The sequence below is a fragment of the Phalacrocorax carbo genome, chromosome 6 (assembly GCF_963921805.1).
Source record: "Phalacrocorax carbo chromosome 6, bPhaCar2.1, whole genome shotgun sequence".
Taxonomy (NCBI): Eukaryota; Metazoa; Chordata; class Aves; order Suliformes; family Phalacrocoracidae; genus Phalacrocorax; species Phalacrocorax carbo.
Genome location: NC_087518.1, coordinates 32,737,926 through 32,750,958, shown reverse-complemented (window position 1 = coordinate 32,750,958; position 13,033 = coordinate 32,737,926). Strand labels below are relative to the sequence as shown.

General features: G+C 38.4%; 1 protein-coding gene across 8 annotated transcripts in view; it reads right to left on the bottom strand.

The window, feature by feature from the left end:
* The window catches only part of CEP350 (centrosomal protein 350), a 78,071-nt gene that overhangs the window by 37,185 nt on the left and 27,853 nt on the right, over positions 1–13,033 (bottom strand). For 5 of the 8 annotated variants that reach the window (XM_064454506.1, XM_064454505.1, XM_064454511.1 and 2 more), the window contains 10 exons: positions 10,697–11,760; positions 9,205–9,358; positions 7,848–8,011; positions 6,686–6,875; positions 4,915–5,135; positions 4,632–4,795; positions 3,813–3,971; positions 3,484–3,615; positions 1,259–1,395; positions 775–894 (listed from right to left, as the gene is read on the bottom strand). In XM_064454506.1, coding sequence (XP_064310576.1) covers positions 775–894; positions 1,259–1,395; positions 3,484–3,615; positions 3,813–3,971; positions 4,632–4,795; positions 4,915–5,135; positions 6,686–6,875; positions 7,848–8,011; positions 9,205–9,358; positions 10,697–11,760 — 2,505 coding nt within the window. The remainder of the gene's footprint in view (positions 1–774; positions 895–1,258; positions 1,396–3,483; positions 3,616–3,812; positions 3,972–4,631; positions 4,796–4,914; positions 5,136–6,685; positions 6,876–7,847; positions 8,012–9,204; positions 9,359–10,696; positions 11,761–13,033) is intronic. The other 3 variants (XM_064454509.1, XM_064454513.1, XM_064454510.1) reach the window with 1 other exon arrangement.

Sequence of the window (13,033 nt, the reverse complement as noted above, 5' to 3'; positions counted from 1 at the left end):
CCTAGTCCAGTGTTTGACCATTCTCACAGGGAGCATTTTTTTTTCCTCAGTGATTTTCCCCTTTCTGCAATCTGTCACTGTTGCCTTTTGTCATCTCATTGTGCACCTCCAAGAAAAGTCTAGCCTTATGTTACCTAATAACCCATCTTTAAGATACTGCAACTAGATTCTTGCCAACTAGATTCCTGCCCCCTTAGCCTTCTCTTTCCTAGGTTAAGTTAGCTCAGCTCCTTCAGTGTCTTCTTTATATCACATACTCAGCCTCCTAACCATCTTGGTGGTTCACTGCTAGATGTGTGTCTATATGTTAACGTCTTCTCTTTACGAAGGAGCCCAAAAATGGCCACTGTATTACAGATAGAGTCTCACAAGAGCTGAACAGAGGGGAATAACCATTTCCCTTCACCTGCTTGCTAGACTCTTGCTAATTTAACTGAATGAGAAAGCAGATGTGGAAATCAATTACTCTTAAGTTATGAAACAGAAAAGCGTCCAATTAGAGCAAATACAGCAGATTCAAAACTGATTATATTAACACACAGCATACTATTACACTGTGGATCACAGTGTAGTACGATTTTTAATTAAAGGCAAAGTGAAGTCTGGGAGGCATGAAAACCTTCAAGCTCTGGAATATAAGACAGGTTTACCTGTTGAAGGTTAATACTGACTTTCCCTCTTTGTAAAAAAAATATTGAAGGAAATATCTTGATACTGCTTTGTACTTCAGTTCTTATTTACAGGAAAAAAATGCTGTGTAATCTAAACTCTTACCTTTGATCATGAACCTTTGATCTTGAGGACTCTGAATAACTATCAAACATTGGTGAGTATGTCTGTTTTGAGTCACCTGTCTCCTCTTTACCTTGTGATACGGCACCAGACTCACATTTTCTGAGAAAGAGAAGCATTTTGGGTAAATCTGCTTTGTCTGAAACCAAAGAGCAATAAAATTTTCACAAGATTTCATCAGTTTACTACAAGTAGTAACAGCTAAAATTTGTGAAAAGATCACTTAAAGCTTAGACTAGTTAAATCATCCCACAAAACATTTAGACCATCTTTTTCTACTCTTTTATATAGAGCTTCTCAGAACCAGTTAATGTCACCTTTGGCATACACTATTAAGGGCATAAAGATGGAATCTAATTCTTCTTCTTAAATACTCACTCATCATGACATCTTCAAATTTTCTTCAACAGCAAAACCTAACATATCTTATTTCCCCCTTCCCTAGATGTGAAACATTAGGCAAAACCTGGTTGTATCAGTTCGGGTCCTCAGTTGTTTCATGAACTCTGAATGATGCTGCCGCTGGTGATCAAACAAGGTGCCGACTGGAGCAGCTGGAGCACTGACTGTATCGGAGATCTGGGTTCGTGCTAACTCTGTCATCTGAGTATAATAAAAAACAAAGGAATACAATGAGCTTATCACCATCAAAATGTTTTTGAAAGAAAATAGTCACTCTCACAGGCAATTTACTGATTAAACAAATGTGTAAGACATGGATTTAAGATGGTTTGTAATGACATACATGTCAATTTTGGTTGTAGGAGGCACATATTGCTCTGTAAATATATATCCTTTAATTTATGCAGAGTGGAATTTTTGATATGAAACCACAGACATGCAAGATACTACTTATCATATCATTCTAATCAACTTAACCAAACTCTGATCAGTAGAATGATCCCCACATAACAACACATTCCAGACCCACCATTACGATTAATTAAAAAAAAGAAAACACCACCCAAAAAACAACAAACAAACAAAAACCCCAAAAAACCCCACAAATGCCAGAAATTGTGTGGGTTTTTTTCACTTGAAAGTACATGTTCCCCAAAGAGCAAGAAATATTCTTTCCACTCCAAAGGACACAACAGGTTTAAGTTCCAATATCATGAAAACTGCCATGTCTAAAACTGGCAGCATTAAAATCAACAGATAGCCATAAATTATCCTTTTTAATGTATGGTAGTCACTGTGTACCAGACTAGAAGCAGAAACTTCTTCAGAAATCAAAGCAGATAACACTGGTTTTTAGAAACTTTAGAATTTGGATTGTCTGTATAGATCACCCACTATTTTATCCTTCATTAGTACGACAGTCAACTCTAAGCAAACCAACTTGTATAGCAGCATGCTATAGTATCTCTTTTCCATAAGATAAACTTCTAATTGAAAGCAATGCAGAAAATTAACTCCATTCCTTTATACATAAGAAATTACAGTGTACAACCAAAAATATTTCCAGCATATTGGTGACCGGCATTTCCATTGCTGCATTCCAGTTAAAATAAACAGTTGTTCAACGGATTATCAGGAGTCACTTGTGAACATGGATGGAAAAGCTACTCTGCTAGCCCATCATCACTGACCAGGCTGACCCCATTGGCCTTTCCACTAGCAGCTCTTACTCTTGGACTTCAAACTTAAAGCAAGAGAAGAGATTAAAATCCTACACCAACTAAAAGCTGTCTCTGTTTCATCTACCTTGTTTCTTAATTGGTTTCCACCCACTTTGGCTCTATAAACTACAAATGTTTCTTTGTCCTTATCCAAGACTTCACTACCTACTATCAACAACCACTGCTTGCATCTCAAATGACTGAGCTTTTCTGCTCCTTTAACCTAACCCATTCTTGTCTATTCAAAATTTATTTAAACTTCACATATTTGGCAAAGCCCCAAACAAGTATATCAATATTACTCTACAGTTCCATTACCCATCATAAAAAGAGCCTTGCTGAGCACCAACATGTGCATAAGCTGTAAAAAAAGTTATGTTCATACTCATCAGCCTTCTGCACTCCATCCCATAACCTTAATCCACAGTCGTTGCGATTGCTAAACTATGAAGAAGCAAAAGGATTTTTTTGGTTACTGTGTTTCTTACCTATGTGTGAAACAACTGCTACATGTTGGGAACAAGTATAAAAACTGATAAACTGATAAAAATTCTGTATGCCACAAGAAGAATGAAGAGACTCAGAAAACTTCAAACTCTGTATCAAGTTAAAAGCTCTGCTGATGATCCTCACTCCTCCTTTTTTAGAAGTATTTGTTTTATTTGTTAGTCTCCTACCTTCAGAAGTAAGCAAATAGCAATTTCCCAGCTCTTCTAATTTAATTTGCATATGAAACAGATACACTCCATCAGGGACTGATCCTGTAACTCTAACAAATTAAAGTTGTTGTGTTCACTGTCATCAATCTACCCTGAAAGAACAAAAACTTCTTAACAGTTCATTAGGTGGAAGATCATAAGACTAGTGAACAGGGATTTAAGGCTGCCAACTGACTTCTAGGTAATGATGCCAGAAAAGCCCTTTTAAAGTCCTATCATTTGTCATGCTATGAAGGTGAAGAAGTAGCACTGAGAGTGACATTCAACAGAAAATAACCTAGAGGCAAAAAAAAAATATTCAAAATAATACTGAAATAAGAATAGCTTTTGCCTTTCAATCAGGACCTCACCTCACGGATCTGGTGAGCTGCGTCTGTAGCAAGAAGTGCAGTTTCCACCTGCTTGGCTGCAGCCTTGCATGGGGTCTCTTGTACAGCCTCCTGCCGTGACTGGACCAGATGCTGCAGTGACTCTGCATGGACCTACACAGAAAACACAGCCAGTTCAGCTCTTCAAAGTTTTCTGGCTGTAAGTAGTACAGTTTTATTTCTTAAAATCTGGGGGAAAAAAGTTTGAAATTAAGCCCAAGGGCGGGGTTTCTACTATGTTAAACCCCTTCACCATTTCTGTATGTTCACAGCTTCAAATTAAGGATATTCGTAGGCACGGATTTACTTACAGCATTTTGCCTCTTACACACTCCACATTTTTTGAAGGGCAGCATTACCTGAGCTGCCTTCTGCCTTGCCTGGTCCAGTTGTCTCTGACTTTCTAATGCTTCTTGTTCAGCCTTGATTTTCAAAAGAGCAAAGTCCCGTTCGTGGCGCTGCTGCTGTGCCTAGAGATTAGGAAAACAAGTTTTAATCATGCAAATTAAATGTGAAGACCTTTTTTGCTTTAGCCACTGGCTGCAACTACCTCTGAAAGACCTAGATCTATTCTACTGGTGGTGCCTCTTCTGCTAAAGTAAAATTTTCAGCCTACCAACTGACACCCTCCGTTTTTAAGTAGAGAGCAGACAATGTGCATTCCCCATACTCTTCCACCAGTGTAAAAAGAGGATTTAGGAGACCAATTAATTCAAGAAACTAGAACAAGCAGTCTCGCCAACATAAGGGAATTTCAACCAAAAATATCCTTTTCATGGAATAAGACAAATGATCCAGCCTGAACAACTACACTGCATGGCATTAGGACCTGACGTCAAACCCAGTAAATAATCAAGTTTTTGTTTTACTGAAGTACACATCCAAAGCAGTGATTCCAGCTAATGGTATACTCACGGCACATATTCTACAGTCACCATTTCCTTGATGTCAACTTAAAATAAGAAAGATAAGACATTAATCCTAAAAAAATGGACATTATCAGTGAGACTCCTTCATGCCATTACAATTTCTCTGCATTCCTTCCAAAAGCATAACTCACCCTAATTTGATTAATTTTCTTGCACGATAAAAAAAAAGAAGGTTAAGACAAGGCAGTACTTTTCCATTACCTTTAGAATCTGAGCCAAAGAAACGCTCTCTTGCTGGGCAAGTGATATGCCTCGCACTCGTTCTACATCTGAAAGCTGTCGCACAGACTCCTCAATGGCACTAAGGTAGTTCAATTCTGCCGCTAAACGATGCTGAAGACCAGCAGGGGAGAAGCGCATACATCCTGCAGGATAAGACTTACTAGTCAACCTCCACAGACTTTAGTGCCCCACATCAAAATATAAAGGAAAAAAAAGCCCAACCCCACTCTGGGATTAGTATGGTTTTAACAACAAAACTTACCGCTTGATGAGGCTGCTCCTGCTACAGACCTACTAGTTCCCAGACTCAGGTCAGGAAAGGTTACGTTAGGCTTCAGCCCTGATGCTGTACTTCCAGAAAAGCCAGCAGGCGACTTGACTCTTTCTCCTGTACTGCCTATAGAATCAAACTGCAACATTTTTTGGGAACCGGGAGATGGGGAAGAAGTTGGTGTCTTCTGGGATCTTCCCTTGTCTGAGAAGCTGACAGTGAAACAAAAAAAGAAACAAGTCACTATTCTCCTAAGTCCAGCCATTTGATAAGACAATAAAGCAATAACCTAGTTCTTCCATTTATATACAGCAAACAGATCCACAGAAGACAGAGTCTTTTATGGTTTGCACAGGCACAGTCTGCCTTCAGCACATGGCCTCATGAGATGGGCTTTGTACCTATATCTCAGTTTTGGATTAAGTTTCTTGAGCGCCCCATTTTTCCCCCCAAGTATTAAACCTAGCTAGCACACACACAAATTTAACATAGTATCTACATGTTCTACATGGCCAGACAAGCAGTTTCAATGCCTCCTGTTAGGAACCTGGCATGAGAAAGTCAGGATGCACTCGCCTGCATGTGCATTTACCCATCGTTTTGAGAGTCTGAGAGAAGAACTTTGTTTTACTCACAAGAAATTAGGCTAATATTTTGATATCCGAATATGATGAACAGTATTTTTAAAAAGTAAACAGGTTACTAGCAGCATATGGATGCAACTGAATGTCATAAGCCACTGCCCTGAGTCTCAGCCTCGTGCATCAAAATGCAATGAAATGCTTGAAAGCCAAAACTAAATTTGAACAGTTAGTAAAATACTACAGTAACATTTCTTAAGAGAAAGTTAAAGACATCTCTTTCCAAACATACAGAAAATTATGCAGACACTTCTTAAATTTACTATTCCAATTTTATTAAACCAAAAACGATTAACAATGTCTGCTTTAATCCCTTAGGAAGGTGTTCTGCTTTACTTGGCACATCTTAGGAGGTCACAGGACATTTCAAACCCAATATTGCATATCAGTGAAAGTCACCAATGTAAGTCAGTATCCCAGAACCATTCTATACCCACAGAGAATGAGTGAAAGGCCATTCATATTATTTGTTGCTTTTTAGAAAAAGTACGGTGAAAACTAAGCTGAGTGTATTTCATAACTATCTTCATTGCACAATCAGCAGAAAATAGACTGCATTCATAGGTAGACATACAGAGGATGCAAAAGGGAAAGTAATTTTTCTTTTCCTCTACACTCTTCTCTGAGGTGCAGTGCATCTCTCAAAAAACATCAGCTCAGAGCTGGACAGGCTTATGAGTATTAGCTGTACACGAGCCTAGCCAAAAATGTCTGTGGGTCCTACTGAAGAGAGCAAGATGACTGCACAGGTTCCTGGCTATTTTTTATTCTCCTCCACTTCTTACAGAGCGTTGTAGAAACAGAAAATGAAAATTGTGTTTCAATGCTTAAGGTACTAAACCTGACAGGACACCTATATTGGCCAGTTATCTTTAAAAAACCAGAGGGGTCATTTGGGAAGAAATCACTGTTTTGTATTTTCTCTTACTACAGCCATCTACTTTAGTCTTTCATATTTAAAATACAGGGGAAGACATCTTCTGCATGCCCATATTATTAACATTTGATAATTTCTGTTACTTTCCTTTTGCATATCCAAAGACACGGCCATTTTTGATGACGTGCCATAATACTACCAAGCTTAGCTATATTTGCATACAGTCTTATAATGTTCATGTTACCTCATCAGGGAGTGTCCAGACAAGTTTTCCAGGGTGCTGTCTGTATCTGCGTTCTGCTCATGATCTTTACTAGAAATTCTGCTAGTCGATAAGGATTTCTTTGCCTGTTGGGATCCCCAGTCTAATTCAGATAGCATTTTATCTTCTTCCACAGGAAAGTGGTGAGAACTTGCATTGAAAGAGTCCAACCCTAGAAAGCAACAATTGCCAAAAGTTTATGTTTGGTGTTCTATGTATGAATATCTTACCATCAAGAGCCCCAAAACAAATAATTGAGAACTTTTTTCCCCAATTAAAGATGCCTTTGAGTCAGAAGTCAATAAATCCAACACGCAAGAACCGTAAAATTGGCAGCTTCCTAAAGGAGTTTAAGTTCTCTTCTGCATACCGTGTCAACCGCCAACAAAACTGTCACTCAGCTTTCCTTTCAGCTCAATATCGGTTTAAATAAAAGTACACATTTGACTCTTTGATACTGATAATTAGAATAAAGCCTAGCTTCTTTTGGGTAAGGTAGAGAATTCTGAAAAAAATAGGAAGAGAGGTAATTTAGAATGCCCAATCCTATTTTTCTCAAGCTTTCACTGTTTTAAACCTAGCTTCTTCTTATGTTATTCACTGCTTATACAGTAAGAGTGTACCAAATCTAAAGTTTCTTCATGCTTTTGTAATGTATAAATTACTGTAGGAAGAAGTGTATTCATTAATTTGTGCACTTATGAAAACTGTATCTGTGATTCAAAAATTAAGCATACAGGCAAACTCGTCACCTTCATAAAGGTGGCCATAACTCTGACTTCTCAGCAGCCCATTGGAACTTCCTCAGTACAGAATCTGAGGATAGTTCCCACACGATATTAAAATTAACTCATTTGTTATAAGGCTGGTTTAGGAAAGGAAAGTTTTTGAATGCTGTTAACATCCTAGTGCTCATTTAATTTTAGATTACTGTATTTCAAATGTCAGAAAATAGAGCCAAAAAGAACTTAGGAAGGAATCACCGGAGGAATAAATAAATCATTCTATCGGTATTAGAACATAGTTTTCAGGTATGTAGAAAGACTGCAATTTTCATAACAAGAAAAACCTAAAACTTCCTTAAAAAACCAAACCAAAGAACTCCCAAACAAACCAAAACCCTACAGTCAAGTACTGCACTTACGTTCCTTTTTCCCTCTCTTTTTAGAGGAAGCAGATGAGCGAGAAGATGCTGCAGACCGTGGTCCAGATGAATGCTGAGAAGCGAGCTCTACGGATCGAGGTTCACGGGGAGACTTCCTACTCAGAATTTCTTCCTGAATGCTTGAATTACTGCTGCCAGCAATACTAAAAAGGAACACACCGACAATGATTAACTAAGGACTTCCAACTCCCGCATTACACTGTGTGCAAGAAATCCACCACACTTCAAATTAGAGACAGATGGCTAAAACTGCACTAATTAGCCCATCTTGAAAAGCATTGATTTTGAGATTAAAAACTATGACAGCTAAGACACTAGGAAGTTTGACATGATATTGAACATATTGAAACATACTTCCAATAATAGGAAACAGTAAAAGATGGATAACAACCACCCTTTCTGATGCTAACTCTGAAGTGCTATTTGACTACAGACTCAAACAACATGACTCCAAATATGACTGCATTTTAGATAATCTCCGGGCATACAGATATCAATCAATATGAGCAATTTTCAACAAAAGATTTCAAAAGATTTGCAAAAAAGAGGGTAATGCATCATATACCAATAGAAGACCTCTCAAGAAGTTTAATCAGAAAGAACCATTTTTTGCAGCCAACATTTTCAGCATGCGAAGTGCCTTTTACCTTCCTGTCTTCTGAGGTAAAGTATCACCAGCATTAAAACAGTATTTGTGGCCATCCCCAAGGTGCCCAAAAGATGTAAATATATCTCATTACAAAAAAAACAAAGGGTCTTAGGAAATTCAAGAAGCCATATGAATTCTGTAGTAACATGGAGAGCCTAGGATTCAGACTCTTCACATTTTAGTCTGAATAAAAGGTTTTAAAAGTTCTTACGGACAATTTATATATCCATTACTAAGCATTATTGAATCCTTACAGAAAGCAATGAAAGGCTTTTTACAGAATTTTGAAGTACTGAAGGTATTTTAACACTTTCAAATGTCTTGTCTTTTTTCTAAATTACAAGGACCAACCAACTGAGCATTATAGCAGCCATACAAGTTGGAGAACTAATTTTCACCTGACTACAAAGGGTAAGAACCTTGCCTAAAGCTACCTGCCAGATTAAAGAACAAAAATTAGGGAACAGGAATACTTCACTCTAATCTCTATGTCTTAATCATGCTAGTTGCTATATTAACTGCAAGGTCCTAAGGAAAGATCTCATCACTTTGACAAGCATTACAATACAGCATAACAGAAGAGACGTGCTGCTGATAATACAGCATATTATGAAACAAATTTTGCATTAACTATTTGCTCTCGAATTCTGTAGTTTGATTTTTACAAGAAATCTAACACACAGTTACCTGAGGTCATGTGCAATCTTTTTGTCTGTTAAAGTGCCACTTCCCTGCGATGATGCAAAATCATCTTCATAAGAAACCACGCTCTCTGGAGGGCTCATGGCAGGGAGTAAAGGACGCAGAATGGCAGCCCCTCCATTCGACCTTTCATCAAACACTAAAGTGTGGACAAAGGGGAAAGACAAAAATAATATCAAATGCAACGGGTAAACAGGCAATAAAACTGTAGAAATTAAAATGCTCCCAACCATGAGTTACAGAGACTTCCTTTCAAATATAAAAACATCAGGAGAACAATAGTATAGCCACCCCATAGCAGCTGTAACACAACATAGCAAGCACAGTCTTCCTCTTCTGGTAAATTATTGAATACTCTTTCATTAACACACTCCAGCCAAAACATTCCTGAAGAGCACAGCGCTTGAGTAGAGCCATCTGCACAAAATTTAAATGCAATCATCTTTAAGGGGTATAAAATGAGAGGAAAAAAGAACGAAGAAAAACCACAAGATAAAAATTAAGTTCTCAGAAATCATTCCTCCTCAAAATGAGGAACTCAAGGCAAAAGAAACAGTACTCCTAAAATGAAGAATAAAATTTGTATTAAAAATTGAAAATCAAATGAAGCATCCTGCATGACTGTAAAGCAAACCCTTGTAAAGCACGCCCTAAGACACTAACACTTGAAATGGGCTTGTCTAAACAAGAGACTCTTCCTATTGATATATCAAAATCTTACCTTCTCAAAATCAAATAATGTTACACGGGTTTTAATTGTCACACTACTTTGATAGAGTATTGAGTAACTCACATGAGCAAACACGCAAAAGGGAAGTCCATATCATTCATTCACTGAAGTTACATGTTTCTAATAATATAGTAAAGCTGTATTATTCTTGCATAGCAAGATCTCAGGATATACACAAGCACTGACGTTTATGCCATGAAGTGTTGCATAAAGCATGCATTTCATCCTTCTGCCTTAACTGAAACAGGAATGATGTGTTATTACAGATGATCTGGAGCACATATATAGTAGGAGGATGCACATTCCAATCCAGAGGATCTGATCTCCATGGTGGAGGGAACCATTTCAAAACACACTCTGGGCAATTTAGATTTAGTATGCAATTTTGGAATCAATAAATGTAAACTTTACATTCACAATTCTGTAAATATGGGTGTCCTTAATACATGTTACCCAACATATAAATTAGTTACCAATCTAGAAATACAGAGCAATCTAGTACAAAAAATTATCTTCTTCCAGCCCAAAAGTGTGGGGTTTTTTATATTTTTTTTTTCTTAGACAAAAAGGCAAAAGAAGAGGAAGAAATAATTTATCACCCAAAAGTACGGTAAGAAACCCTTACACAGATTCACATTTGAGACATCTAAAAGCACATTCCTTACCTGTCAAGTATAAAGTGTAAGGAGTAGTAAGACTGGGAAAATAGTAGTTCACAAGAGCTTTGAGAAATTTTTCCATTTTTACCTTTTCCATGAAGCTGATAACTTTTTGCAAAGATGTTGATGACACTGTGGGGACTTCCCTTCGTCAGTTCCTCCCACGGCCCCTTGCTGTGCGCACCACTTGTCTGAGTGAAAAGTGGCAAATACTTCTCAGCTTCTTTCTGGAACTCCTTTATGGGCTCAAAAGCATTTCTCTCCCGAATGCAGAAATCCTTCTCTTTTAATGTCTCCAGCACCTTCAGTGGCAATTGTTTGTGCTGGCCTCCCTCCTCTTCAGAGAGGCTTCCGTCACTCAGGAGAGGCCCTTCACTGATGGAGTCAATACTGGACTCGCGAGGAATTACAGCTTTGGTCAGAGTGTAAGCCTGGTTTTCACGCCCTGGGGAGTCAGTCTGTCTCTTAGATAAAAGTCCTAGTATCCCCTCATGCCTGTTGGGAGCAGGGGACCTCATTCCAAGGCTGACTGCAGCAGTATGAGGCCTGATCGTCTCAGGGAGCTTTTTAAATTCACTAAGGTTGCCTACCCCAGGAAGGTTGTTGTCAAAGGCTGTATGAGACACACAGGTACCCAACATCTTTTGAATTCTGGCTGAAAAAGCATCTTCGTTTTCCTCTCTCACAGGAGGACTCACAGCCTTTGCCCATCGCCCATCATCCTTGTTTTCTTGCATAAGTTCATGGTCTGAGTTCCACATGGTACCATAACTGATACCAGCTCCAGCCAGCTTTTTGGCTTCACTTTCAATCCTGCTAGAAAGGGAAGCAGCTGTAGCTTTCAAAGCTTCAATCCGATCTAATTTGCTCTTATATTGGTTAGCACTAGGTTTTACTAAGAGATTTTGTTGCGCAGCAGGTGAATTCAGGTATGGCTGAGGCACCAATGTCAGTAATCCTACAGGTGCAACATGGCTCCTCCTGCCTGCCAACATCATGTCACATTCCTTTGACAAAAGGTCCATCTGCTCCAGATTCCAGTGTTGGGAGCAAGGGCCTCCATTTGAGCCCATGAGAGCTTGCGGGTGAGAGAGCTGAACTCTTGGGCTCAACCTGTCTGGCTGTACCCACGGAGGCTCCATCAAATCACTCCTGAAACAAAAAGTCAACATTTTAGTTGATGACTGATACAAGTACTGTCATTTTAGATGAAAGTAGTGTTGCCACAAATTTATTTTTCAGGAAGAAATATTTTTTTGTGGAATCAGAGGGGCAGGAAATGGAACAGTAAATAGTTACAGAATGTTATTTTGAAAACCCAAACAACACAGCACCTTCCAAATTTGAAATGCCGTTTATGGTGTACTGTGTGCTTTAGAGTTGTAACAAGCTGACTGCTTTCATCATCATCTGTAAGTCTTTTCCAAAAGTCTCCTGACTTCAAAAGGGAGGAAACAACTTCCCCACACCCCTCCCCCTTGGTATTTCTTAGCCCCAGCCTTCGACCTCCAGTTGAACCCAGCCCATGTTTCACTGGAGCTGTCACTTAGGGTAGGCATGAAGAACACTTGGAGAAAACGAGGACTGCAAATAAAAGGGCATTTAAAGTTCTGTAACACATCTTTTTTATTTCTAGATAGCTCCCATTTCCATGACAGGAGCTCTGTAGAGACCCTCCTTTGCTAATATCTCTTGCACATATACTAAGCACTAGGAAACCTGGAAAGTTCCTTACTAAGAAAGAAAAAGCTTCTCTGCTTACTATAAGGCTCTCCCAAATAACTTACACAGTCCTTTAAGTCTCATCTCTCCCCTACTATTAGTACTTAAATTTCTTCCCTTATGATGTTACACTAACAATATTTATTACCATACAGTTTAGCAGCCTATTCTATACACATACTACACAGATTTCCTAGTGCTTCCTTTAACTTTTCTAGAAAGGAAACAGGTCTCATTGGATTTACAAAGTCTGTGTGGATTTGACCACGTTAAGGTACAGATAATGAAGCAAGTATATATTTAAGAAGCAGACATTCATTATGTAATTAAAAATGAAGACACACTTGCACAACAGGGATACTAAGGATATGCAAGAAACTTTATGATTTTCATTTGCTTAAATATAAGTGTTTGGTTAGGCACCTTGACTTACAGTAAGAAAAACTTTGATAATACACTGAACAATTAAGAATGGGGAAAGCAGCATGAAAGGAAATAGGGGAAGGCTAGTTCCAAGCAGAAGCAGAGGTTTGTGGTACTTTAGAGACAGTAACTCAAGGCCTGAATCGAAGACAATAGATGAAATAGAAACACTGAACAAATCAAATAAGAAAAATCAACAGACATTCATATGATCAGCTTCTCTTGCCCGACGGCAATGGCAGAGGAAATATAGTCTCCCAATATGAAATGCACATCACCT